This window comes from Leishmania donovani, chromosome 29 (genome assembly GCF_000227135.1).
Source record: "Leishmania donovani BPK282A1 complete genome, chromosome 29".
NCBI lineage: Eukaryota > Euglenozoa > Kinetoplastea > Trypanosomatida > Trypanosomatidae > Leishmania > Leishmania donovani.
In genome coordinates this window covers 253,683-280,389 of record NC_018256.1, presented here as the reverse complement: position 1 = coordinate 280,389, position 26,707 = coordinate 253,683, and the positions used below count along the sequence as shown (strand labels likewise).

The window sequence follows — 26,707 nt, the reverse complement described above, 5'->3', positions numbered from 1 at the left end:
TCTCGTTCGTCCCCCGTCCCCCCCCCCCAAATGCCATCTGCTAGTACCTTCGCTTCATCGCCTGGCAAGGCGGTGGCGGCGCCACCGCTCGGCGGCCAGCTGCGCTCGTCAAAGCACGTGCTGGAGCGACTCACAAGCAGTCACCTGGACCACCTCGTTGCCTCGCGTCGAGGCGGGGATACCGTGTCGCGGGAGTCCCTCGCCGCGTTGTACTCGCTGGCGACGAAGCTGCACTCACCTGCGCTGCGCTTCGTCTCGAACACCATCGAGACGCGTAAGGAGCGGCACATCACCACGGAGCAGGTGTGGGGTCAGCTGAACATGCTGATGCGGCCGGTGCTCCGCCAGCTGGAGAACAACGTCCGCCGCGCAGAGATGCTCTACGCTGGTAGCGGCAAGGGCACCTCAGCGAAGGCGGCGCGGCAGCAATCCCGCAAGGCCGAGGCACCGTCAGGCAAAGGCGATGACGGTGGCCGTAGCGCACACAAGCCAGGCGGCGACACCGCGGAGAAGGACATCCTCTCTACCCGCACCTCGGAGCTAGACGAGAGTGACTTGGATGAGGAGATTGAGGCTCTGCTGGCGAAGCAGGCGGCTAAGCGCAAGTTGCGGAAGGAGGCGAAGAAAGGTGGCGGCGGTGGCGACGATTCATGGCGCTACGCCTTCGGCAAGGACAATGCCGGCGAGGAGGACGATGCGGAGGACGACTGGGACGGCGAGGACTCTGGCCACGGCAGGTCGCGCCGCCGTCGCCGCGAGGAGGCGGAAGAAGAGGACGACGTGGATTTCGAAGAGGACGAGCGGGATGGGACGCCGTCAGACCGGCGCGCGCGGGATCGCAACCTGCGAGCCATGGCGGACGCCGAGGGTGGCGCGGAGTCCGAGGAGGAGCTGGCCGCGCTCCGTGAGCTGTACGGCGACGACTTCGAGGATGACGGGCGCGGCTTTGGGGAGGAGGGGGACGAGGACCCAGATATGGAGGAGGACATCGAGCTCGACGATCCGGCCAACGATGCGGCCGGTGAAGCGTACAACGAGCAGGACGGGACGTACTTTGGCAAGGGCGACATCCTCAACGACGAGGCGGGCGACTTCGAAGAGGAGCACGGGGGCTACGGCGGTCGTGCCGGGCACAGTGGCGGTGATGATGACGACGGCACCGGTGCTGCACTTCAGGGCGAGGGTGAGGAGATGGATGAGGAGCTGCTCGCCGCGCTAGAGGACCCAAGCCTGTCTGAGCTGCAGAAGGAGCGCCTGCGCGAGCAGCATATGGTGCGCAAGATGGAGGAGAAGCGGCTCTTTGCCACCGACTGGAGCATGGTGGGCGAGACGGCCGCCAGCAAGCGCCCGCGCGACGCACTGCTGGAGGTGGACAACCTGGAGTTTGAGTACGGCATGAAGGCGGTCCCAGTCATAACCGAAGCGTTCACCGCCAAGCTGGAGGACCGCATCAAGCAGCGCATCCAGGACGAGAATTATGACGATGTGAAGCGCAAGACGACCTTGTCAACGGAGGCTGACATTGCCCACCCGAAGTATGACGCTGCCCTCGATGCTCAGAAGTCGAAGATGTCACTGATGGACCTCTACGAAAAGGATTTTCTGGAGAGGCAGAGACTCGCGGAGGAGGCAGCCGGCGGCCCTGACGCCCCGAAAGCCGAGCCGCTCACGGAGATCGAGAAAGATGAGCTGCGGGCGATCCAGATGTGGCAGCGGCTGGCTCAGCACCTCGATGCCCTGAGTAACTTCCACTACACTCCCAAGCCGGTGCAGCAAGACCTCGATGCGCGCGTGCGTGCAGTGGAGAACCAGGCACCGGCGGTGGTGATCGAGAATGTGGGCAACTTCGCCACAACGCGCGAGAACGCGCTGGCCCCGCAAGACCTTTACCGCGGCTCTTCGCACCGCTTCGCCGATGTTGGCACTGATGAGCTGACGCCGAAGGAGCGCCACGCCCTGCGTCGCTCCAAGAAGGAGGCGGGAAAGAAGGACAAGCAGCGCGCTGATGTGCGCAAGCGAAAGCAGCAGTCCACTGAGCAGGCGACGGGAGGGAGGTAGCCGCCGGGTGAATGGGCGGCGTTCAGCATGCGCGACTAGAGCAGCTGTGCCGGGCTTTCGCTGTGGTTTCTTCCAACCCCGTGTTGCGGCGGCGCACTCCTCCAGATGTATGTGCCTGTCTCGAATATATCTGTGCTAACTACCTTGAACACTAAGCTGCTGCCCCCCCTCCCTCGAACACAGCCGCACGTGTCCTGGCAAACGCATCGTGGAGAGAGACGTTCATCTCCCTCTTTCTTCTGCGTGTACACGCATGCGTGCGTGTACGTGTGGGCAGCACTCAAGCGTATAATCATCTACTAATCAATCTTTACGCTACACACACACACACACACACACACAACATACACACAGGTACATGCATGATGCCAGTCTCTGTCCCATTCTTGCATGCATGCGTGGGGGGCTGCATGCGCTCGTGCGAAGGCCGATGGCCGCGCTCACTTTGAACACTCCACACCGCCGTGAATGGCACGCATACATGCGTGGAGGAGCGACAGCGAAGGCAGCGGCGGCGGTGCACAGACCCAGATGGCTCATCCGCTGGGGTCTGGCTGGCTGAATTGAAAAGAACGAGGCGGCCATGACCTTTGGTGAGGAAGGAGTCGCATGAGGGCACCTTGGTAAACTCCCACGGCTGCTTCCTTCCTTAGTGTCGACCCCTCACGCCGAGCCGGTCAAGTGGCACTGTGAGAGGTGCACACAACATGCCTGCCACGGCCACATACTCGCTAATCACCCTGCTTTCCTTCCTCGTCTTCCTTCCACATCATCTCCTGCCCTGTTTTCCGCTTCCCGCCGCCGTCGGGTACAGGGACAGTCTCCTTTACGTGCTTTCTTTCTTTATCTCCCTCTCTGGATACGCACGGCACCTGCCTTGTCCTCCACCACACACACGCCCCCGCTCCTGCAGCGAAAAAAAGGGACAGTCTTGTAGAGCCTTTGCTTTGTTGTTAGTGTGCGTGCGTGCGTGTGTCTGCAAGCGCAGGCCTCCGTAGCCGTTTTTCAGTGGACTCACGCTTCCACCCGACTCGTGCTCACCACCGCGTACCCAGCATGCACACACTTGCATACTTACACACGAGCAGAGACAGGCGAGTCGCTAGATGAGCCAACTCGTTCCATCCGTCGCGCACGGCGTGCTCACGGACGAAGAGTACGAACAATGCATGCGGCACTACGTCACCGGGTCGGCTTCGCGAACGTGGATCGCTGCCGGTGACACGGCGCCTGATCTTGTCTGGAGCAACAGCGAGGAGACGGCGCGCACGAGACGAAAAGCGGCTTCCTCGAAGGCCCTGAGAGCATGCAGCAACCCCGAGCTGGGCGATGAGGTGCTTGCGCTGCTTCCCTCTAACACGCGGTACCGCGACCAGTTCCTGAAGCTGGCCCCTGTTCCCACTTCAGTTCCCACCGCTGCTGCGCATGGGGCGGTGGATCGAGCAGGGGAGAAGGAACACGTGCTGATTTCTGAAGATGAGCAGGACGACCATGGCAGAAGAATGCTGCTGTTGTCTCCGTCCGCGTCGCAGCAGCAGCGAGACGTCACGCATCTGCCCACTAAAAAACGTGCGACATCATCGTCTCCGTCCTCTCGCCGCGGCGGCGCAGGGGCTGGCAGCAGCCCGGCATCCCGGGCCTCTCAACGCCAGAGCACAGGCAATAGTGTAGTGATTGTGAGCCAGCCGTCCGCGAAGATCACGGAGCGCAGTCCTGTCAAGGCAAGTGCGCCAAAGGGCCGGCCTGGAAAGCTCACATCCTCCTCTCAGGGGCGCGATGACGACGCCGACGCCCGTGCCGAGGTCGGGACGAAACGCCAGCGCTTGATGGAGGAGTTTCTCTATCGCGGGGAGTAAGCCGCTGCCGGCTGAGCAGCTCGTCGCGTATCTGAGCTGTGCTCGGGTGCATATGCCGCACAGCTGGCTTCTCTCTGCCGTTGACTTTCCCCTTCTCCACACTACGCCACTTGTTCGCCGGTTGTGTCTCAGCGTGTCTGCATATGCGCGCGTGCGTGCGGGCTATCCACAATTCGCTTTCCTTCACGTTGCACCCTCCCTCTGTGTCCTTCGTGTTAGCGCGCATCATCATCATCTCTGCGTTGCTGTTGCCTCCCTCCTCATTTTCTTTCGCATGTCCTTTGCGGATTCCCGTGTCCTTGTGCGCGTGCGTACATGCACGGCGTCAGCGCAGTGTGTGCGCCACAGCAGCTCTACAGCCCACCCGTAGGACACTCGCTGGGGTGCGATGCTCTGCATCGCTCTGCCACGCTTGTATCACTCGTAGAGGTGATGTGACAGCAGAGGGCAGCAAAAAAGATGGAGAACAGACGGGATGGGAGGAGAGGGATGGACGTGGGCTTGCTGCGGCAGGGTATATACGTGTCGGTGTGCGTGCACTCAAGGGTTTCTTGTTCGCTGCACCGTCCCTTCACCCTTCCCCTCCCTCTCCCCCGCAACGACACATGAGCTCGTTGTCGAACCCCTTCCCTTACCGCTCGGGTGCCCTTCCTCTCCTCCCTCCTCGCTGCTCGCATCGCTTCTCTCTCCTGGCCCTTCGTCTTTGCTCTTTGCTGTATCAACGGCTCGAAAACACTCGCCGGTACGGAACATCGACGATACAAATCCACCCGTACACTCGCGCGCGTCACGTCTCCATCTTGAATCCTCGCGCGGAGAAGTTTCTCTCAGTATTCTGTGGAGGAGGAGTCCGCATACATCAGCGCACCGATCATCCTAACCCCCCCTTCCCTCCAGCAGCCAGAGGTCCTGCCGCGGATCAGATTGGCAGCAGCATCATCAGCGCTGCCACTGCCATTCATGCCACAAGACGTATTCCTCTAACGGTATCGTAGTAGTCAAGGCGCATACCCTTCTCCTTTCTCGTTGTTCTACGACTTGCTTCAAGTGCCGGCTAAGCACCTCTGCCCGTCCTTCCGCGTTCACTTTTCCTCCCCCTTCTCTCTCTCGACCTCAGCTCAGACAGGCGTGAACGCATCCGCACTATCCGTCATTTCTTCACGCGCGCGCTTTCTCTGTGTATCTCTCGTTGGCCCGACTTTTCTCGCGTGAGCTGGATCTACGACCTCAGAGCCGCTCCCATACGCTCCCCTCGACCCTTTTCTTGCCCATCGAAAGACTTTCTCTTTCACAGTTTGTGCCCTCCTCCTCTTTTTGCACCGCGCTCATCCTACCAAGATGCCGTCCTTCCAGATGCACCCCGGCTTTGCGGGGCAGAGCATCCGCACCAATCCGTGGAAACCGACGCAGCTCATCATCTCCACCTCTCAGAACTTCGGCATTGTCGGCTCTGGTAAGGTGTACGTCGTTGAGGCAGCCCCTGGTTTTCAGGCCGGCTCCCCAGTCTCTCTTGTAGGTTGCTGGGGAACCCCCGACGGCGTCTTCGACGCGTGCTTTAGCGAGGCTGATCAGAACATCGTAGTGACCGCCTGCGGTGATGGCGTGAAGGTGTACAACTTAGCGATGAGCCTCAACCGGGATGGCGTGATACCGCTTGTGCAAAACGCCGAGCACCAGGCAGAAGTGTCGTGCGTCGCGTGGAACTCAGGCCGCCGGGACACCTTCTACTCAGCCAGCTGGGACACCACCATCAAGATGTACAGCGCGGTGAAGCCGGAGGTGTCGATGGTTACAATGCAAGAGCACTTCAAGGAAGTGTACGAGGTGGCCACGACGGGCCACAGTCCGTCTTCGATCCTGTCCTGCTCCGGCGACGGCTCGTGGAAGCTGTGGGACAACCGATCCCCGCAGCGATCCGTGCTGACGCAGATGGCACATCAGAATCAAATCGTGCTCTCCATCGACTTCTGCAAGAGTGATCCCAACATCTTCGCCAGCGGCGGTGTCGACCGCACCGTCCGCGTCTGGGATGCTCGCCGGCCCAACCAGCCACTGGCCTCCTTTCCCGGCCACGACCAAGCATGCCGCCGTGTTCGGTTCTCGACTTCCAGCCCGTCCATGCTCGCCTCCAGCGGCTACGACATGCGCGTGTGCGTGTGGGACCTCTCGAAGCCGCAGCAGCCCTTGACGGCCCGCTATCAGCACCACCGGGAGTTTGTCGTCGGTCTCGAGTGGTCGCAGGCCGCGCCAAACGCTCTCGCCTCCGCCTCGTACGATGGATCCGCTTTCTTCTGGTCTGTGGGCCAGGCAGCGACGCCGTCACTGCCGACACAGCAGCTGCCACCGGCCGTGCCGCCGCCGCGCGTGCCTCGGCCGCGCACAAAGGTGTTGGCTGGCTTGCCACAGCCCAGTATGCCGATGCCAATGACGATGACGTCTCTGCCGCGTTCTCCTCGGTAATCCACGCGAAGCTGGAAGCCGCAAGCGTGCGTGCTGCTCTTCCCTTGCAGCTTCGCATGATCTCAAGCATTGACGCACGTGTCAACATGCCATTATGTGCCCTCAGGAGAGGGACAGTGTCGTAGCTGCCAGTCGCCGTCCTCTCTCTCCTCACCTTCGCGAGAGGAGAGCTTCATCTGCGACAAGTAGAGCAGCCCACCTTGCCTCCTCTTTTATCTCTCATGGGTGTATGCGTGCGCTGTTCTTCGCCTGTGCACGTACACGCACGCAGCGACTCGTTTCCGAAAGGCTCTCCCTCCCCCTCCCCCTCCGTCTCTCTCTCTCTCTGTGCTTTGCCGACTGTGTTTCTGCGTGGGCGCGTGTGTGTTTGCGCGCGCAACACCAGCCGCTGTCTCGCCCTCATTCTCTGTTGAAGAAGCGGTCGGCAATGCCACACCGTTTTCCCTCGAATGACGAAGGTGCCGTGATGCAAGGGGCTTCACCGGTGGCCCTGTGCTTCCGGCCTCCCTCTCACTTTCTCCCCCTTAACCGCTGGCGTCTAACCAGCTGTGGTGAGTAGACTCTCGAGCTCGCAAGTCGCTTCGAGAGCGGTGCCTGCGCAGGCGCGTCTCACCAGTCGTGCAAGCACGACTCCGCTCGCCCCGCCTCTTCGCCACCCTTTCCGGAGCCGTTTTGTTTTGTTTCTCTCACACATTTGGCTATCTTTCGATGACGTAGGGAGGTCAGAGCGATGTATCGCTGCTGATGTCGGCGGTCAGGCCCTGCATGGCGCGGCGTCGAGGCAACCCGCGACATTGAATATATTGTATGCCATCCGCATGATAGGCAACGTGCCAACGTGACTCGAGCGTATCTCACCCGACCCTCGCACTGCCCACTGCTGGCGTGGGGAGCCTGCGCCACCCCGAGGGGGATGCACCAAATGACGCCCGGCATGATGGGAGCGGCGGCGGGTCGGCCTGCGAAGCCGGAGTGGGTAGAGCATGCGGCGGGGGCCGTACTCGCCGGTGACCGAGTCGGCGCATGGCTGTAACGCGTGTGCCTAGGGCCTCTTCGCACCACGCGATGGGGGCACTGTGGCAGGCCGTGGGGGGAGGGTCGAGCGGGGTTGAGCTCACGTTTGCATGGCAGAGAATGGACATGCTGAAAAGCTAAACGATCACTTGGCAAGCCACCCAAGGGCGCTGGGTTGCCGATGCTCTCACCACAAACGGGCTGCTGTGTGTGTGTGTGTGTGCGTGCGGATGTGTTCCTCTGTTCGTATTTCTTACCTCTGCTCTCTCCTCTACCCCCTACACTCCCTCTTCCTCTGCACCGGCGCCTCTTCATGGCTGCCGAACTCGTCTTGGGCGGGTGCACGTTATCTGCCCACCTCGCCTGTTCCTTCAACAAGATGGAATCTGTCTTTCCGGAGAGCTTTTCTCGATGCTGGCGCGGACTTCGTTGCCTGGGGGCGCACCTTCAGGCAGTCGCAGGCACAACAACACAAACACCTTTGTCCACAATCCCCTTAACTTCAGCGTGCAGGACCGCCGGCTGAACACACGGCTGCTGAAAGAGACGCAGCGCCGCAAGGCACAACTGCTCGGAATGACGCGGCACGATGTTGCGCGTCAGCTGCACCGGTACACCGTGCCGCCGTCCTCAATCATGGACGAGCGGCACCGCGGTGGGCCCAGGACCGGGAAGAGCGCATCTCATACCAAATCAGCTACCGGCGTCAGAAAGGCAACGCCTTGGACTGGTGCGGATGCGGCCAGTGCTGTCAGTTCCCCTTTGGGCATCCACTCAGAAGCAGGTGAGTCCTCGTCTTCCAGCAGAGAATCCTACTCACGCTTGCAGGCGCAGTGCGCCCAAAACTTACGGAGAAAGAAGGACACGGTGAACTACTGGCTGAACTCGTCCACCTCACCCGGCGAAGACGACGAGCGAACTGGCTCAGTGCCGTCGGTGCGGCCAACGGCGTCGTACGAGGAATGGCTTTCAGCTGGTTGTCCGACGGGGTCGTGGTCCGTTTTGCTGCAGGAGGAGGTTTACGCGCCGTTGGAGGCGGAGCGAGCCTTTCTTATAGCCAAGTACAACCCCAAAGAGAGGCCTCAGTCGTAGTGTCCTCTGCCGCTTTCTTTCGCTTCCTCTTCCCACTCATTCTCTTGTATCAGGCACTCATGAGCTCGCATGTATCGTGTGCTCCGCACGTCGCTGGGCACTGCTGCGAAGCTGGTGCCTTTGGAGGCAGTCAACGAGCGAGTGGCATTGCCAAGCCCATGCGCCCACGCATCGGCAGTCAGACAGCGAAGCAGCAAGGCAGAGGCAATACAAAGGTGATTTGTAGAAAGAAGAGGGGGATGGGAGTTGTGTGTGTGTGTGTGAGGCAGTGGTTCGTGTGATGTCACGCACTCGTGTCGCCCATCCAGCCTCCTCAAACTTTTTCGTGTTTTGCGCTGCGCTTCTCTTCGCTCTCGTTCTCTCACTCGCTGCCCCCCTGCCCCTTGCGCTATTCGCTGCTGTGGTGCGGTTGCTGGCGTGCGTGTGTGCGTGTGCGGGCTTGTTTCGTCTGCGCCTGCGCGGCCCCGCCTTCGTTATGCTGGAATGTACGTTGGCATGCACAGGCATGTGCATATGTATGCGCGCGTGTGCGCTTGTCGCCTCGCCCCCTCTTGTTTTGTTTTTCTCACTCTGCAAGCGCTATACAGGGCAAAAGCGATAGGGCTGAGAAAGCGGGATGACGGGTGGAGAAAGGGGTAAGGATACTGCCATCCCCTCCTCAAGCGTACCCTTTCCCTGGACGTGTATGTGCTTCGCCACTCGCCGTTTCTGAGCTTTTGCGCTCTCACTTGCTTTGTAGACGCGTGGGCTGCTGCCTATCGAGGTGGCTTGGACTCATCGCGCAAGTGCAGGCCCTCACCATTTCTCCTCCCTGTCTTCGTTCTGTTGGTGATTCGTCACCTGTAGGTCGAACTCGCCGCATCTCGTTTCTCCCTCGGGTTTTGCGTGCCGGTGCTGCAGCATCGAGTCTCCGCCTTTTACCTGCTCTCGTCTGCCCCATGCGAGTCTTTGTACGCGCGAGCGATAGTGAGCCTCAGGGACCTTGGTAGAGCTGTCCTTGTACCGCTCCGCTGAGGAACTTCCTGTGTCTTTCGTTGCCTCCAAGGATGAAGTACTCGTATGCCATCTGCGACGCGAAGGCGTGCCCCTCTACTTCGCATACCTGGGCACGTGACCGTATTGGTGGTTGCATTGCCGGAGGTGAAAGCGACGACAAGCCCGCGGCAGCAGTGCTGAGAATCCGTGGGCTGTGGAATGGTAGGCCTCTATACCCTTGGGTAGCTAACCCCGTTCCCTCTTGCCCGTCAAACACGCTCGGCGGATTCGCAGCTGCCATTCGTGTGCCACCTGCCCCCAGAGCTCGAGGCGCTGCTTGATGGGCAGGCGGGGGGGGGAGAGACAGGAGTGGTGCTCATCCAGGCTTACACGTCACTGCCCTCTCACATGTAACACTCCTTCCCCTCTCAACCGCGAGTGCACAGGCGGCGGCGAATCGTCTCATGCGGCTCTGAATCTGATAGCAGAGCTGCTGCGGGGCATGGTGAGCTATCGAATTGCGCAGGATGCCTTCTCTGCATCGTTTGTCATCGCAGAGGCGTCATAGGGCAGGAGAGACTGAGATTGCCCAGGGAGTGGTGGCCATGTGCGTGTGTGTGTCTGTGTGCGTTCTCCCTGTTTTTCTGGGCCGGTACTTCAACTCCCGCTGCTGTTGCTGTTGCTCCACCCCTCTTCCTACGGCGTCTTGTACTCCTCTCTCTTGCTCACTCACCCCATCGCACCGACGTGAGGTGGAAAAATCACCGCGCATGAACTCCGGCATGGACAGAAGACGTAAAGCACCACCGACACTGACATGTGCGTCGTGTTGTGCGACCCGCAATTGTGGCGAGGCGCTGATGCACGAAGACGGTGCTGGTCGCACCGCTGCGGTGTTTCGTGTGATTTGTACGACGACGCGAACGGTGTGTTCGTGTACCATGTGGCGTGGCGTAGGATGGAGTAGATCCACTGAAGCGGCCTCGTCTCCTCTCTCCTCTTTCACTTCTTTGTTTGTGTGCTCTAAAGGTGTTTGCCCTGCTCTTCCTCCTCACAGTACGGCTGGGCATTCTCGACAGCGCACAGCCTCGCGCACAAACACGCACGCACAGAGAAGTGCCCTCCCTCCCTCCCTCCCTCCCCAGAGCGCTTGACGCGAATCATCGTGTACGTTTCTCCGCTTCTCCTTCACACACAACCCCAGCGCGTATATCCTTTTGCACGCTCCGCCATGCCGCACCGCTCTCTCATCTGCTTTGCTGCGCCAGTGGACAAGAAGGCGTTCATGGAACTCGTCAAGACCCTTCGGTACCGCACCGAGGCCCCCATATCGGACTGCAGCGCAGCTCTCAAGGAAACCGACGGGGACATGGACGCGGCTATGCAAGTGCTGCGCAAGCGCGGCGCCGCCCGGGCGATGAAGAAGGGCGATCGCGTGACGGAGCACGGCTTTGTTGTGAGCTGTGTGGGATCGACCCCAGCAAGCGGAGCGGCCATCGTAACAATATGTAGCGAGACGGACTTTGCGGCCCGCAATGAGCACTTCCAGAAGGTATGCGTGCAGGCACGTGACCAGCTGTGCAAACTCATGGACGCCACGAACGGCGCTGTTCTCGCAAACCCGGAGGAGGCTGTCAAGCATCTGAGCGACGTCATGGCAGAGGAGCTGCGCGTGGCCATCGCAGTGCTCGGTGAAAACATGCGAGTGCGCAGCATCGCCCCACTCGTACCTGCACCGCATATGTCCGAGCGTCTTCTCATTGGGAGCTACACGCATGGTTCCTTGAATGTCGACAACGTCGGCCGCATTGTGGGGCTCGTGGCGTTGAGTCAAGTGCGGGAGAACGAGGTGGTTCCGAAGGATGTGCTGACCTCTGTCGGCCGCCATTTCGTGGCCACCTCCGGTGCCGAGGGCAACTACGCTCACCAGAACTTCTTTGGTAGTGAGACGGAGACGGTGGGCAAGTGGCTGAAGCAGCGCGGCCTCAAGTTCAGCAGCAGCCTCGTGCAGGAGTTTGGGAAGGAGCCGGTCGTGCACACGGCACCTGAGCCGCACAGGTAGGGTTAGGGGGAGGGGGGTGATGATGCGCACTCGGCTGCCCCCACAGGTGCGCTCTTTTTCAATGAGAGAGGAAGAGCGAGATAGAGGGGGTAGGCGGGGGGGGAGGCAGAGGTCAAGAGGAATGCAACACTCTGGCAGTGGTGCTGTACGCGCGTGTGCTCTCCTTGATGGTTCATCTCGTTGGTCGGTCACCACGGCCGCCATCTCTTCGCTCCGCCCTCTCCCGTCCCTCGGAGGCTGTTTCGCACTCCTCCGTTCCTCACGCGCTCGCACCTGCGTGCCGCCACTATCGTCCTCCTCCAGGTGATTTGTCGCACCCATCACAGATTGTCTTTGCTTGTTGTCGCATTTTACTCGATCTTCGCGTCGTTCTTGTTGTCGATGTGGCGCCGCGCCGTAGAGCACATCGAGCGGACGGGCTGGAGGGAGGGAGGGAGGGAGGGCGGGGCTTGACACCACTCCCACCCCGGTTTTTGTCTGGCCGGTGAGTGGATGGAAACGAGAAAACGAAAAAGCGCGCGAAAGGCAGGCAGACCGGACCGCGTAGGAATCGAGTCGACTTGTGCTTTCTTTTCTTGTGGCCTCCGCCTTCTGCCGCAGTGGTGGCGGCCATGCCACCCGCAGCGGCTCCTCTCCCCGTGAGTGCTACAAAAAGGGTGGGGGATAGGCCGCTTTCGAATTGTGTGATCACGAAGGGTGCCTGTGAGTCGCATGCACGTGTACCCTTCCTGGTTATGGCGCCCACTTTTCTCGCTGTCTCCCCCCTCTCTGCTCGTGTCTCTTCCCTTCACCACTCGTGCAACGTGTTTGTTACGCCCCTCTCCTTCACCGCGTTCGTTGGCGTGGCATGGCGGTATCGGGCCCGTGATCTTCGGCCTCATACTCACCCACTCGCACACGCTGCTATCGGCACGGCTAGCAGAGGCGAGTTTGCAATGGCTCTCCACTTTATGTTGCTCCAGCGCTTATAAACGTACACGCACACGCACACTAGCTGGCATTTGTGTGCAAGCAGCCCCCTCCCCCTTCCCCCGCTACGTCTGAGTGTGGGTGCGCAAGTGCAGCAGTGAAGAGTGTATCGGGAGGCAGCACCATCACTGGGGCATTGCAGCAGGACAGCACCGCGAGGCACCTGTGCGCGCACGTTTTCGTTTTCGTCGACAAGGAAGAAGGCACGAACCACAACAGCCAAAGGCACAGAGAGGGAGGGTGCGTTTTAGACAACACACGATGAAATCCGGAATAGCACCTCCGACGCTGTCCTTCAAGCGCAAGGCCATCACCGAAACTGCCTCCGCCGCGCATGGGTGCCTTCTCGTCTACCCGGTGAGCAAGAAGTCGAAGCAGCGCGTTGCCGTGGGAGACAGCACGGGCCTCTTCAAGGTCTTCTCCGTTGGCAAGCGGCTGGAGCCGGTGGTTGCCTTCGAGACGCCGGAGACCGTTGCGCAGACGGGCGAGAGCGGCGCGGAAAAGGAGAAGAAGGCCATCACTGCTGCCACGCTCTTCTCGGACCAACTCTTCTACATCCAGGGCAGCGTCCTGCACGCGTACTCGCGCAAGGGTAAGCCCTTCTTTACCGTGGACACCAATGTCACAGAGAGGGTGCACTCGCTGGCCATCGAAACGCCCTTCATATTCTTAGCGGGCGACTTCATGGTCACCACGATGAGTGAGAGAAAGGAGCTCGGGTTCTTCTTGGCTCCCGATCGCGTGAACGACATGTGCGTGTACATAGTCCCCAGCGCCGTGATGCGCGACGGCGAGCGTCAGCTGGGCGACTACGTGAGCTGCCTGGCATGCAACGATCGCGTGCTGCGGTTGGTGCAGGCGAACAAACTCGTGGAGGAGGTCAGCTGCGAGGCTGCCCTCACCACCGTGGTCTACCACAGTGTTCAGCGGCTGCTGTTCTACGGAACGCAGTCGGGCTCCATCGGCGTCATGGCCGTGGCGGACAACGGAAGCGTGCGCAAGGTAGGCGCCCACATGCCGGACGGCCCCCGGGGCACCATCACCAGCCTCGGTTTTGCGGATGTGAATGCGGATGGGCAGGATGAACTCCTTGTCGGGTACGACGACGGCACCGTGTGCGTCATGGTCGTGCACCTGAGCCGTTCTATGAGCATCACCGGCATAGACGCCGTGCAGCTAACCCTGGTGTGGGCAGGAAGTGTCGAGGAGCGGGTGATGAGCGTCGCTGGCGGCATCATCACACATACAGCAGCGCAGCCAGACGTCCTCGTGCACACGTTCAGTGGGCAGGTGGTCGCTTTTACTTTGGATACTGATGAACCCAGGGGGGATACCCAGGCAGCCGCGGCCGAGGCGGCGGCGAAGCAGGCAGCGCTCATCGCAAAGCAGCAGGATACGCAGGGCGAGATCGCGCAGCTGCGGGCACTCGTCGCGCAGCGCACCAGAGAGCTGAGTGAAGTCCCAGTGCTGCGGAAGGCGGAGGAGGCGCCGGTGCTGACGGTGAGCGCCGGCTTTAAAATGTCCGTCACCCTCACACCAGTGGAAGCGATGCCGATGCTATCGCTGGTAGTGTCCGCCGATGCCTCGCTGGAAGGCATGCTGATCCAGTGCAACGCAGCGCTGACCTTTGTGTCCACTGACAACACCGCGGTGAAGACGCGGGTGGTGGGCGGCGGGGCCGCGTCGACGTCTCCGTCCACGCAGAGCGCCACCGCGGCGGTAGGGTCGTCTACCACAATCGCCACTGTCACACCTGTGCAGAGAGGCAGCAAGCGCCTGGAGGTGCACATGTGGGGGGACGAAGGCGTGGCCGACACCCTCCGCGCCACCGTCTACAGCGCGCAGGCTCCACGAACAGCTCAGGTCAAGTACGTTCCTCTCTGCGCTCTTCCCTTGTACGAGCGCGTGCCGAGTGTAGATAAGTCGGTGCTGTCAGGCGACGTGGTGCAGTCTATGTCGCGCTTGATCGTGCTGGGGACCTTCCAGGTGCAAGATGCTCGAATGTGGCTGGGGCAGCTTGTGCCCGGCATCGCGGACGCTCTGCACCTCGCAGAGGAGCAGCAGCGCTTCGTCTTCACAAGCCGTTTCTCGGGCTCGGTGCTGACGGTCGACATCGAGGACGACCAGGACGGCGACAAGGGCAGCCGTGCCATCTTCGCCTGCAACTCTCTCGTCACACTTGCCACCGTCAAGCGGCACATTGTGCAGGTGTGCGCGGAGCGCGGCCTCAACATCAGCACCCGGGAGCACATTCTCTGCCAAACAGTTCTCCACCAACTACAGCAGCTGTACCCACTCATGTCGAGCATGTCGAGCAGCCAACGGCGCTGGCAGCTGCTGCAGGGACTTCGTGAGCTGCAGGGGTCCGAGACCAATCTGGACTTCCTTCCTAACCTCTTCCAGGAGGTGCTGGCGTCGGCGGAGGAGGTGCAGGCGGAGGCGGAAGCGGAGGCACAGCAGGAGGGCTACCTGAAGCGGGCCGTCGCCGCCCTGTACCGCAGCTTTGTTTACTTCAAGGGCCACGCTCCTCTCTTCAGTGAGGCCATTCGCGTGCAACTTGAGGCAGCATCGTGCGGCTTGAGCTTCGACCCCGCCGCGCTCGAGAAGATTATGTACCCAGGTGACACGACGCTGCAGGAGGCGGCAGCTGTAGAGGTGGCTGCCATGTCCACAACCGCACTTGCCTCCATGAAGCCGGCGGCGTATGTGCCGCTGACTGCCCCGACGATCGCTCACGTCGCCGGAGACGCTGACGCTGAATGTCCGGCGCTCGCCGACTCCTCGGAGGCCCCGAGCCACATCGCATCTTCGGCCTCTCTGAGTGACTGAGAGCTCTCTGGACATCACTGCAGGGGATCTGCACCCAGCGTGCTTGCCTTTCTACGCCCGCCACCAACGAGTGGACGCGATCCCCCACCCCTACCCTCCGCTCTCTAATTGGATGGCTGGAGTAAGAGTCGGTGAAGGTGAGCGCAGTGACGCCGCAGGGCCCTGCACGCTTCGCGTGTGGGTAGGCGTGCATCCGCGTGTGATCATACATCTCTCTTCCTTTCTCTGATTCCCGTGTTGTTCTGCCCGCGCATCTGTTCCTTGCCTGCTCTCTGTCTGTCTGTGTGCGTGTGCCTCTTGTCGTCGCCCTCATCTCACCTCACCTCACCTCACCTCCCTTCACTCCTTTTACTCGTCCCCACCAGCGAACACATCGCAGAAGTGCGGGCAAGTGTGTCGGACCCGCATCACCCGGAATGTGCGCCCGCGCTCTCTCTCGTGCGCATCGAAGCGACAACCAAAAAGTGGGATGCAGAGGCTCATGCATCCATTCCTGTGCGTGTATGGGTGGCTACTTGCGCAGTGCTCGGCTGTCTCCACTGAGATGCATCGGGGAAGACAGTACCAACATCTCTACGGCACGCTGACACGCGCTCGCGCTCTTCAGCCCCCTTCGCCCCCCCCCCCCCACGCCCTTCCACACGCCATGGTGTGGAAAGGGCCCCAGATGCACAGACACACTCCCGGATCACGCGGCTGCGCTGATGGAACCTCTTTTCAGTATTTTTCTCTCCCTGTGCAGCACCTCTTCGTACATGCTTGCTTCCTGCTCTCCTCTCATCTTCTCTCCTCTCCCTGCGCGCGCGCATCTCCGCACTTTCTCCACCCCTCCCCTGCCCGCCCCTGTGTCTTTGTGCGGCGTGCGTGCGACGTACTCGCCGCATTCGCCTTGCTGCTTCCTCAGTGGCACACGAGGCTCACGGGGACGTCCGCAGCCGTCGACGTTTTCTTCGGTTGTTTCCGCACCGCCTTACCCCCGGTCTCCTCATCACGTCAAAGGTCGTCGCAAGATGACATCCTCGCTCGCGACTGCATTTGCCCTCATCACGGGGGCCTCTCCAGCAGATGCCTCTTTTTATTCCCTTGCCTACGTCTCGGCTCTGCGGCAGTGCACCGCCTCTGCGTATGGCCCCATGCTCAAGTCTGTGGTATCCTCAACCGCGGCGACAAGCCTGTACGGTGATGGCCTCGCCGAGTGTGTCGTGCGGTGCCGACTGGAGAAGGAGCGTGAGGCGACGGAGCGCCTCACAGCAATCCTCTTGCAAGAACTGCCGCAGACAGAAAAGCGTGGGCGACGGAGACGAAATCCATCTGCTACGCTGGATGTGACGGGCGCCGAGCGAGAGGGTGTCAGCGCTGCCGACCATCCCGTTGAGGTGGCGTTGCATCGAAGTACGTCCGGGGCGAGTCGGACAAGCAGCAGGGCCTCCTCGGCAAGGGCTTTGCGTCGTTTGAGCGTAAAGGAGAACAATGGGGTCTCCTCGGCCCCCGCCGCCTCGTTGGCCGAGCCGTCCGCGAAAGACAACGAGGCGGCCGTGGCACCGTTTCTCGGTGCCGCTGCTGCGCGCGCGCCTTGCTGCGACGCGTCTGCGATACTCCTTCTTCGCATCGGCCTGTGCCGCGCGCTCGGTTGGCCCGCACCCGTCACGTTGCAGTGGAAGGGCGACGACGGGGATGGTGCGGGCTGCGACGAAGACGGGTCGACCAAGAGCGGCAGCGGAGCGTGCGATCTACCAACTCAGCTTGCAGACGCACTGCTCTCGCGGTCCAGCTACCCGAACCTCCTCAGGAACCAGCGTGTGACCGAGCCGGGCGGTGCTTCGGCAGCCACGACAACCATAGAGAAGAAGAGCGCGCACATGTTCATGCACATGCCCGACACGGATCTCCGAAATAGCATCATTTTAGAATGGGTGGAGGACGTACTCGTCTTCGCGCACTATCAAGGCTTCACGGTGGAGCAGACACAGTGTGTGCTGCTCGACAGCCTCTTCGTTCTCGACATGGTGGACGGGCATCTGGTAGAATCGACGGACGCCGCTGGTCACGTGCCGTTGGAGCAGCGAGTGTCGGACGCTCTTCAGCAGGTCTTGTGCACGCAAACCTGCCTAACGGTGACACGCACGATCGACACGGTATGCCGCTATCAGCCTGTCACTATCAAGGTGCCAGATCCTGCGCAACTCGACGAGATCACCGAGAAGCAGCAGAAGACTACCTCGCAGAAGGCGCTAGCAGCCCTTGAGGCAGCGAAGCAGAACATCCCCCTCATCTCGCAGACAGTGATGCAGAATGCGGAGGTGGAGGTGGAGAAGGATGTGACGCTGCGCGCGGTCTTCACGATGCCGGAGGCAGCGGCCATTGCCGAGTACATCACCCGCTCAGTTGCTACGCACAAGTGGCTGTGGGGCGTACTACTGGCACCGGTGACGGAAGAGCAGCTGCCGGCACAGCCGACCTCGGCGACAGCGGCAGCAGCGGCAGACGGGCTGTACCGCCCTGTTGTCCACCGCGAAATCTGTGTCGCTATAGAAAACGTTTCCTCCATTTACTTGCCACCGCTCTCGGTCTTCCACTCAGAGGCGCTGCAAGCCGTGGTGGATGCGCAGCGGCGCCTCTACGAGGCCTGCAAGGCCGAGCGTACACTGCGATTCTTAACGGACTGGCAAGAGCCGCTACTGGCCATCGCTGCGCAGGAACTTAGCGAACGGTGTGTGCTGCAAGAGGCCGTGGCGCAGGCGGATGCGGAGGGCAGAGCTGCGGCGCTGACGTCGCAGCAGTGCGCTCGCGTCGAGCGCGCCTACGGACTTCGACTAGAGGATGTGATGGAGTTCAACCCCAATGTGGTGCGCGGCGCGCCTTTCACCGCGTCCGAGCCGCCCGCGGTAGCCGCCGCGCCTCTGCCTGCACGCGCCAGCAGCAACAAGCTAAAGAAGAACGGCCCAGGTGAGTCGATCCCGTCGACGGCTGCCGCTCCCGTTCTCTCCACTGGCGCTGCCGCCTCCGTTGTGCTGCCGACAGACGCCACCTTCAAAATCGCTGAGGTGGAGGCGCGAGTGAATCGCATTGCTGCCGCCGTCGAGGGGATGAACGACGCCGGCGCCGCCGCCTCCGCTGCTTCGCAGTGTGTGGGAAGCCGCAAGCACTAGGGCGACGCGAGCGAAGGAATAGGGTTGAGGGAGTGAGAGGCGGCGCGGGGGGGGGGCGAGTCGCCTCTTGAAAAGAAGCCATTGGCGGCTGTTCTCGCCGTTCTTCTCTCGCTTGCGTTCTCTTTGTAAAGTCTTGATATGTATTCGAGTCTTCGTGTTTCCGATGACGATGAAGCAGCGGAGAAAGCAGATGCGGTTTTCGGGGGCGTAGGGGTGCGGCCTGTCTGTCTCTGTCTGTGCCTGTATGTGTGTTGGGAAGGAGGGCTTCGTACCTCCGACGGACTCGGCACGCTCTCCTCCGTTGACGATCTCTCTTTTCGGTCCCCTCTTCGATCACAAGTTGCTCACCTGTGCCTTTTCTGCACCGACGCAGATCGACACGCACACAGCCGACGAAAGAGGGCCGCGCTGTGCGCGTGAGTGTGTTACTCGTGGTAAGTCTGCGCTGATATGTACAGCAGATCTGCTCCGCAACGCACTTTGCTTCCCCCTTTCCGCTTCGTGGTGAGCCGTGCTGGTCGCGCCGCCGGCCGTTGTGGCCTTCTTCTGTGCTTGCCCTGCCGCACTGCTCCGCTGTCGGTGAGTGTGAGGGAGAGGTGGCTGACACACGCAGCCGCGGAGACCCGACGGCCTTCGCTGGGCATCGTTACTCACTAAATGCTCACACCCGCTTCAGACACAGGAGGAGCACTCGACGGACCCTTCGATGTGCCAGTTCTTGAATCCCATCTGGTGGCGAAGATGAGGAAGAGAGGGGGCACGACGAGAGTGGATGTCGGGACAGCGCGCATATCCGTTGTGCTACGCATCGCAAGCGACGCACGCACAAGAGGCGTGCTCTCACGCGTTTCGCTAGAGAGCGTGTTTTCCTTGCCTCGCTGCAGGTATGCCCCTCGCACACTGGCGTGTGCGCGCGCGAGCATGCGCTTCTCCTCTTGCAGAGGTCGGTGATCGACTTTCTCTCCGCTGTCATGGCTCTACCCTTTGTGCCACTTCCCACGCTTCAACTCACCAATGTTACTGCTGCTCACCAACGGTGACCGCTGCAGATTCTAAAGCAAGCGCACATCTCTAATTAGCACAGCACGGAGCGAGACGGATCAGGTACTGGAGCCATCACCTTTCTACTTACTGTCTCGGCTCCCAACGCATCGGCATCGGCCACCATCGCGCACTCGTACGCGCTCGGTCTGCCTAACGCCCTCTTCTTTCGTCTCTGCCCCTTCGTATTCGTATACATTGGAAACCCCATCCACACAACTAGCCGCAGCAGTGGCTGTAGCCCATAGTAGCCGTAGTAATAGTAGCAGCCCCCCCTCCCCCCATCGCCTGCACGTGTGTGTGCGTGAGAAATACAGGGCGCCTTATCGGCTCACGCACCGCCCCTCCTCTCCTCTAGCCACCGGTGCGCCGAGCCGCACACACACACACACACACACAGAGTATAGACACATCCTCTCCCTGCGTGTGAACCTCTCGCCACCTTTCTTTCTCCCAGCATGTTGCTTCGAGCGAGTGCCTCTAGCACTCTGCGCACCCGCGGCGGCAGCTGCTGCAGTGGGGTCTGCACGGGCCTCTACGGCTTTGGCTGTCTGACGGTGCAGCAGCGCTTCATCGAGTACTGGGGCTCGGGTGTGACGGGTCGCACGCAGCCGTATGCGCAGGGTGACATGATCCCGCGCGTCGACAACATGCGCTACCCGGTCAACAAGGCCACCAGCGCAGCCGCGAGTCTCACCGGTAACCAGTCCTGCATCGCCTACGACACCTCCAACATCTTCCGGGTGGAGGGCTTCAGCCCACTAGAGAAGGAGCACTACCAGTCACTGCGCGGCTCTACAAGACACAAGGTGGAGCCGCTGCCGCCTCATATCGGCAAGGATGTGATGGTGTTGCTGAAGAGCATGTCGGAGGAGGGCTTGCTGGAAGAGTACTGGTGGACCCGCGTGGTGAAGGACTTTCCGTCGCTGAAGACGCCGTGCACGGCTGAGTTTAAGAGTGCGTGGGAGAAGTTCTACGCAGAGGCGAGCGGCGTGGCGCACGACGACGAGGCTGTGAAAGCGATTAGCAGGCCCTTCTTGCAGACACAGATGCAGAAGAACTACATCGCATACGCGATGGTTTGGCGCTTGGCTGAGCGACTGTGCGAGGCCTTTGACGCGGCACCGCAGTTGACCGTGTACGAGAGACGCGGCGGCCGCCTGGCGGTGGAGCGGGTCACAAAACTGATGCTCGACACGATAGCTGACGAGCCGTGGGCACATCAGGAGACCACGAGCCCACTACACGTCGACATCTCCAATTTCCGTGCCTGGCATGAGGCCGGCTACTGGTAGGCGGAGAGTGCTTGAGTGGCTGCCCGAAAGACGCATGGGCTACCAAAGATCTTGAAACAAGAGAGCTCTCGCTTCTCTCTTTCTCTCTCTCTCTGTCGCACTGTTGGCGCATGCGTTCGCGTGTGCGCGCTGCTCTCCGCTCCGTCACTCTCGTGTTGAAGCCTCTCTCCGATTCGTCATCCACAGAAGCGGCCGCAGGGACACCTCTTCTCCTCCTTTCTGTACGCGGTCCCAACAGAGCGAAAAACAACTTCGAAAAGAGGACCTCAAGCAGTCCATTCGCATGCTTCGCCCAACAGCAGGCGCGCCTGCGTCGAAGCCGACATGCAGCCACGTCTGTGTGCGTATCTGGGGCGGACGCGTTCTCTTCGTTGGTGGGACAGCCCCGCGGAGAGAGCGAAAAGTGGTGGCGCCAACGGCGATGCACTCGCGACGATATTCCGGCCGCTGTAACGCGGTGAGTGCGGTGCTCTCCGGCACCCCCCCCCCCTGGTGAAGCGCGTCCCGCCACCTCGTCCAGAATGCGCCTCTGCTGTTTATTCCGTTGCCTGCACTCGGGTAGTTTCGCAGGCCATCCTCCCACCCGTCAGCCTTTCACTCTCTCTTACTCCTCTCTGCACTGTCGCATACCAAAGAACTCAGCTCATCAGCAGACGCCAAACCGAACATGCTGCCTGGAAGAGGCCGGGGCAGCTTTCAAAGCCGCGGTGGCGGTCGCCATGCTGGTGGCAGCAACCATGGGCGCGGCGGCGCTGCAGCGACAGCTCACAAATCCGCCCCTGCGCGAGTGAAGCGCTCTGTAGTGCCCGCCTTCCCAGTTGTATCTCGCGGCGGTGAGCCCGCTGAACCGACGACCCCGTCTGCCCGTCTTGCTTCGCTCCAGCGGGCACAGAAGCGGCAAGAGCCGCAAGGCAGACGCAGCACGCACGACGACGGCGGCGACGACGCCCCACCGGTTGCGGTGAGCGCGCGTCGCGGACCGGCGACAGCGACCGAGGAAGAGAGCGGCGGCTTCATCCCACCTGGGTCGCAGAAACAGCAGCGCGGCCGCGGCCGCGGAGTGAATCGTGTCGGCCACGGACGATTTAACGAGAGTGGCGGTGCTCGAGGACGCGGCGGCGAAGGCGGGCTTCGTCGCGATCGCGGCGGCTTCCGCGGTGGCGTCTCTGCGTCGTCCGCCTGTGCCTTCTCGTCTCGCGGCCGCGGCCGCGGGCGCGGCGGCTCCCCGTATTCCCCTCACCGCGGTGGGCATGACAGCAGTGCCTCTCACCATGGCGAGGAAGAGCACGATAGCAACGAGGAGGCGGGCTTCGATTCGAACACAGCTAAGAGTGGCCCCCGCACACGCGTCATCACCACCGTAACTGCCAACGGCACGGAGCTTCCAAAGAAGCTCAACACTAAGGTCTTCGTCGATGGCCTGCCGTACACGTACGCCGCCGAGCCTGGGAAGCCCACGCTGGAGGAGGAGGTGCTACAGTTCGCGTCGGCGTGGAAGGTTGGCAAGCCACTGCGTCTCATTAAGAAGCCTGGGCAGGGATTTGGCTTCCTCGTGCTTCAGTCCCCCAACAGCGTCTCCACCGCCGTGCGGGTGCTGAATGGTCGCAAGTTCCTCGGCCGCACCCTCCGCGTCGAGGAGCCGAAGCCGAAGGATTTGGAAAGGACGAAGGACATTGGCGGGATGAAGGACCTGGGAAAGGACAGCTTCACGCGACAGGTGCTGCTCACAGACTTGGCCAAGGTGACACAGCCAGAGATTATCCGCGAGGTACTGCGCGACGTTGCCCCGCAGCTGGAGAAGAAGCTGGAGGCGATTAAAATGACCTCGCAGAACCGTAAAGCCTTCCTGACCTTCGCGACGGAGGCAGAGGTGACGCCGGCCATTACCTTCCTCGACGGCTTTCACCTTCTTGGGCGGCGTATCAGCGCCACGAAGGCAGCGGCGCCCGGTTCGCTGCCCTACTCACACGGTGCCACCAGGACGCCACGCGCGGCTGGCGGCCTTGCTGGGAAAAGCACCGCGGTTGCCTCGCCCGCGGCCAGCGGGTCTGCGGCTGCAGAGGCTGATGACGAGGAGGAGCTCACCGTCATGCCGCTCGGCTTAGAGCCGTCCAAGGTGGCCTCTGCCGCGGCCCGTCGTTGCTCACGCGCCGAAAACGTGTCAGCTTCTGCCACCGGCACCGGCAGTAACGTCACGGGGCGGACGGAGAAGTACAACCTCCTCGACGACGGCCCCAAAGATATCTATGTGGGGAACGTCGGCGAGGATGTGACGGAGGCGACGCTGCGGCAGCACTTCGCACCGTGCGGGGCAATCCGCAAGTGCAAGATCCTTGTGCACCCCGAGACGCACCTATCCACTGGTATTGCCCACATCGAGTTTGCGCTGCCAGCCTACGCTGCATATGCGCAGGAGCGCTATCACGGCTCTCGTCTGCGCGGCTGCGTCCTTCGCGTGGATCGCGGCGAGACGGCAAGTGCGCCTCTTGTGGCTGAGTTGCCTCCGGAGGAGGCTGAGGAGGACTATGACGAGGATGCTTACATGGAACGCTACGGCGTGAAGGACAAGAGGAAGTACTTTAAGGGCACTTCGGTCGCGGCCGAGATGGGCGCCGACCCGAACGTCGATGATGATGATGACAGCAGCGACATCGAGGACGCGCTCACGGGACGCGCCAAGAACGCCTCGAGCCAGAAGAACGGCAAGCGCGAGCGTGTGGATGCCAAGGCGCCGGCACGTGAGCCGGCAGCGGCAGCGAAGCGCCAGCGCACCGAGGCTCCGGAATCAAGGGGCAAGCCACTCACAGCCGCGGTGGCTGCCAATGACAGCGACGACGATGACGACGAGGAGCACTTCTTCGATGCGGATACCGTCGCGGTTGCAGGTGCCGGCGTCTCGTCTCACGCCTCGTGCAAGAGGACGGTGAGAAAGATCGCTGCTGACAAGGGGCGATTTGGCAAGGGCAACCATAAGAAGGCGAAGAAGCGGTGAGTGCTGCAACAGCGCCTCTGCCCCCTTCTGCCCCGTACCACCGCGAAGGCAGCGGTAACTAATCCACTACTGCAGCGAGTAATCTATGGCATAACTGCAATGCCAAGGAACAGACTTTCCCCACAAAGTACACAGTGAGCGTGGGGCTGCATGGGGCTGCGTGGCGCCGTGTCCCGGTATTGCCGCAGCTACACGCGGTGACCCATATCATTCTGTCTGTGCCCGCCTGTGTGTATGTGTGTGGCAGACATGCATCCTCTCTCCTCCTTGTTCCCCTGCACACCCACCTCCGTCGCGGTGGTGATGGTGGTGATAAAGGCGGTGCTGCGCGCACGCGTGCGCGCTTGTGCAAGGTCAGCGAACGTGTGATGCCACCTGGTCGTTGCTCCCTCTGCCTCCGCGGCAGCGCCTTCCCTGCGAAATCATCGACTTTATAAGCGTTTTGTTGTTTCCGCTTGTCTCCACTTCGCTTTTCGTGTGTTCACCTCTTCCGTCCTTAACTCGAGCCCCCTCGCTCACGTACACACACACACACACACACACACACACACACTCCTCTGTGAGCCGGCGGCGCAGGGGCAGAGATTGAAAGTACAAGCAGACCCCCGCCGCTCTTCAGGAAGCGTCACCTTGACAAAGGAAGGGGGCGCGGAGAGCGCAGCAGCACACCGCGAACAAGGCACGCACGCGTAGACAGCACGAGCAGGTCGATGACTGGCTACTCCGTCTTTTCCCGGCAGAGGGAGCTGCCTCGCAAGCCGATTATTCGACGCACCCGCAGCTGGCGTGGCATTATGCAGGTCCGCTTTAACGACAGCCGCGCAGATCGGAACAAGATCGGCGTGCAGGCGTTCTTCTGGGCACCGGTGCGCATCTTTGGCTTGGGCCTTTTCGCCACCTGCAGCCTCTACTACTTGATGGGCCACGACAGCTTCGTGCACACGCTACTAGGATACGAGTCGGAGATGCAATACGAGGCACGCGTCAACCCCATTACGGAGGGACAGTCGCAGAACTTTATGATTTTAGATAGGGACCGCGCCTGGAAGTCGCCGGTGCGGAACTTGGAAAAGCCACTGCATCCGGTGCGCGAGTTTGACGTGCTGCGCGATCCCAAGTCGACTTGATGGGTGGCCACCGGTGAATGGAGAGACGGAGGATCCGCGGGGGAGGGAGGGGGTGGAAGCGCGAGAGCTCAGAGAGCGTCGCACCGCTCCTGGACCCGTGCGTGCGCGTCTGCGAGTGAGCAGAGAATACGTATGAGAAAGAGTGAAGGCACTGAAGCCGTATGCTTGTTGCTGCTGTGGCTGGCGTCAGCGCGCTGTCTAAAACACACACACACACACATACACACACGCACACACGAGTCAACAAGGTGCAGGTGTGGCGTGGGTCTTCCTCTCCTCTGCTCTCCTTGCCTCTGCGCCATACAAGGGCAGCTCTGCAGTTGCGCGCTGGCGTTTGTGCGCTCACATACTGGGTGCCGGGATGACAGGCACAAGCGGATCACGAAGCCCAATGTGCATATAGGCATACATGTGTGTAGAGGAGCCAGGGGGGAGGCTGAGCAACGGAGACGGCCTCCGCCGAGCGGCCACGTGGCCACCATTGCTGCAGCCGCGGTGGCGGTAGGGATGTGGGACCGCCGCGAGCCAGCTTGAGCGACTTGACAGACACAAAGTAGAAACACGGCGTTTTCTTTGTTTCACGTGCACGCGCCGCTCGTGCGGCGCACTCCCTCGAGCCCTGGCTGCGCGCGTGCTGTGCTGTGGCTCCTTGCCTCACGTGGGTCTCTCTCTTCCACTCTTTCCGCGACCGTCTCGCCTCATGCTTGCCGCACCGCTGCGCCTGTGTGTTTTGCTTCGATGTCGTGCTCCCCTCCTTCGCTTCTTCTTCTCTCACTGCGAAAAAACACCGCCAGTAGGGACTCCACGCAAACGCCTGTGCCGCCTATCGACGCCGCTGCAGACTGGTAACGCGGATGCTACTCACGTACGCACCCATACATTCACATACACATCTGCTTCAGTCCTTACCGCGCCTCGCTACGTTCCCACTGAACAGCGGCGGCGACTTGCCGTCACCACAGGAGCTGCTACCTCCCCTTTTCGCTTTTACGTCTTTCTCATACTGGGCGTACAGTCACTAGTGTGGACACGGAGTCAACAGCTGAGTTCTGCCTGTCTGCCTGCTGTGCACAGAGCCATGGCGGGCATAGACGAGCATCAAATTCGCCAGTCGGCGCTCTGGGGCCACATGACTCAAGCGCTTGCGCAGGTGATCCGCGAGCGGCCCGCCGACGCGATGGACGCTCTCGGGGCGGCTTCCAACCAACTCCTGTCCGGCAGCGCTGTGCCCCCCATGAAAGGCAATATGTATGCCGATCCACGGCCCACCGCTCGCGCTGCGGCCCCTGTTGACTCCTTCACGAACACGCGCTGGGCTGCCAACACGAACACTGCCTTGGCACCGCCGCGGCCGCCACGCCGCCCACGCCGCGCCGACGCCGAAGACGAACAAGAAGAAGAGGACGCATCCGCCGATGCCGGGGCGGATGGCCAGCCGCAAGTCGACCTCGCAGATCACCCCGGTGCCCTTAGCGATGTCGTGACGGAGCAGCAGTACTTCAACATGGTTGGGCTTGGTTTGCCGCGGGTGGATGCGTATCGCCTGCTTGTTGGCCTACGCCAGCTGATCCGATCTGAGCCGCTGTCCACCGTGCGCTTCTGGGGCGTGGTCACGGGAAGCGCGTACGACTACTACGTCGCGGAATGCCAGGTGGATGAGGATCGCATGCAGGAGAACGCTGGCATAACCGGCGAAGGCGATGCGGAGGACGACATGGAAGAGGAAGAGGAGCACGCTCCCGTTTCGCAGATCGCTGACGTGCTCTGTACCCTGGCGGGGGGCCGTCT

The 26,707-nt window shown here is 61.4% G+C and overlaps 10 protein-coding genes across 10 annotated transcripts; all 10 read left to right on the top strand.

Moving 5' to 3' along the window:
- Nucleotides 1-30: 30 nt before the first annotated feature.
- Nucleotides 31-2,058, top strand: LDBPK_290780 (U3 small nucleolar ribonucleoprotein protein MPP10, putative; the record flags this gene model as incomplete). The annotated part of the gene is made up of 1 exon (XM_003862447.1): nucleotides 31-2,058. The coding sequence occupies one exon, from the start codon at nucleotides 31-33 to the stop codon at nucleotides 2,056-2,058; it is 2,028 nt and encodes a 675-aa protein (XP_003862495.1).
- A 3,194-nt stretch (nucleotides 2,059-5,252) lies between these two features.
- Nucleotides 5,253-6,374, top strand: LDBPK_290770 (peroxisomal targeting signal type 2 receptor, putative; the record flags this gene model as incomplete). Its single annotated transcript, XM_003862446.1, has 1 exon — nucleotides 5,253-6,374. One exon carries the CDS (start codon nucleotides 5,253-5,255, stop codon nucleotides 6,372-6,374), a length of 1,122 nt encoding a protein of 373 aa, XP_003862494.1.
- A 1,425-nt stretch (nucleotides 6,375-7,799) lies between these two features.
- On the top strand, nucleotides 7,800-8,480 carry LDBPK_290760 (hypothetical protein, conserved; the record flags this gene model as incomplete). The annotated part of the gene is made up of 1 exon (XM_003862445.1): nucleotides 7,800-8,480. One exon carries the CDS (start codon nucleotides 7,800-7,802, stop codon nucleotides 8,478-8,480), a length of 681 nt encoding a protein of 226 aa, XP_003862493.1.
- Nucleotides 8,481-10,686: 2,206 nt separating this feature from the next.
- LDBPK_290750 (hypothetical protein, conserved) lies at nucleotides 10,687-11,517 on the top strand (the record flags this gene model as incomplete). The annotated part of the gene is made up of 1 exon (XM_003862444.1): nucleotides 10,687-11,517. One exon carries the CDS (start codon nucleotides 10,687-10,689, stop codon nucleotides 11,515-11,517), a length of 831 nt encoding a protein of 276 aa, XP_003862492.1.
- A 1,230-nt stretch (nucleotides 11,518-12,747) lies between these two features.
- On the top strand, nucleotides 12,748-15,315 carry LDBPK_290740 (hypothetical protein, conserved; the record flags this gene model as incomplete). Its single annotated transcript, XM_003862443.1, has 1 exon — nucleotides 12,748-15,315. One exon carries the CDS (start codon nucleotides 12,748-12,750, stop codon nucleotides 15,313-15,315), a length of 2,568 nt encoding a protein of 855 aa, XP_003862491.1.
- A 1,010-nt stretch (nucleotides 15,316-16,325) lies between these two features.
- Nucleotides 16,326-18,464, top strand: LDBPK_290730 (hypothetical protein, conserved; the record flags this gene model as incomplete). The annotated part of the gene is made up of 1 exon (XM_003862442.1): nucleotides 16,326-18,464. One exon carries the CDS (start codon nucleotides 16,326-16,328, stop codon nucleotides 18,462-18,464), a length of 2,139 nt encoding a protein of 712 aa, XP_003862490.1.
- Nucleotides 18,465-19,963: 1,499 nt separating this feature from the next.
- On the top strand, nucleotides 19,964-20,800 carry LDBPK_290720 (hypothetical protein, conserved; the record flags this gene model as incomplete). The annotated part of the gene is made up of 1 exon (XM_003862441.1): nucleotides 19,964-20,800. The coding sequence occupies one exon, from the start codon at nucleotides 19,964-19,966 to the stop codon at nucleotides 20,798-20,800; it is 837 nt and encodes a 278-aa protein (XP_003862489.1).
- A 667-nt stretch (nucleotides 20,801-21,467) lies between these two features.
- On the top strand, nucleotides 21,468-23,792 carry LDBPK_290710 (RNA-binding protein, putative; the record flags this gene model as incomplete). Its single annotated transcript, XM_003862440.1, has 1 exon — nucleotides 21,468-23,792. One exon carries the CDS (start codon nucleotides 21,468-21,470, stop codon nucleotides 23,790-23,792), a length of 2,325 nt encoding a protein of 774 aa, XP_003862488.1.
- Nucleotides 23,793-24,502: 710 nt separating this feature from the next.
- Nucleotides 24,503-24,919, top strand: LDBPK_290700 (hypothetical protein, conserved; the record flags this gene model as incomplete). Its single annotated transcript, XM_003862439.1, has 1 exon — nucleotides 24,503-24,919. One exon carries the CDS (start codon nucleotides 24,503-24,505, stop codon nucleotides 24,917-24,919), a length of 417 nt encoding a protein of 138 aa, XP_003862487.1.
- Nucleotides 24,920-25,657: 738 nt separating this feature from the next.
- LDBPK_290690 (flagellar radial spoke protein-like, putative) lies at nucleotides 25,658-25,768 on the top strand (the record flags this gene model as incomplete). Its single annotated transcript, XM_003862438.1, has 1 exon — nucleotides 25,658-25,768. The coding sequence occupies one exon, from the start codon at nucleotides 25,658-25,660 to the stop codon at nucleotides 25,766-25,768; it is 111 nt and encodes a 36-aa protein (XP_003862486.1).
- Between the last annotated feature and the right edge of the window lie 939 nt (nucleotides 25,769-26,707).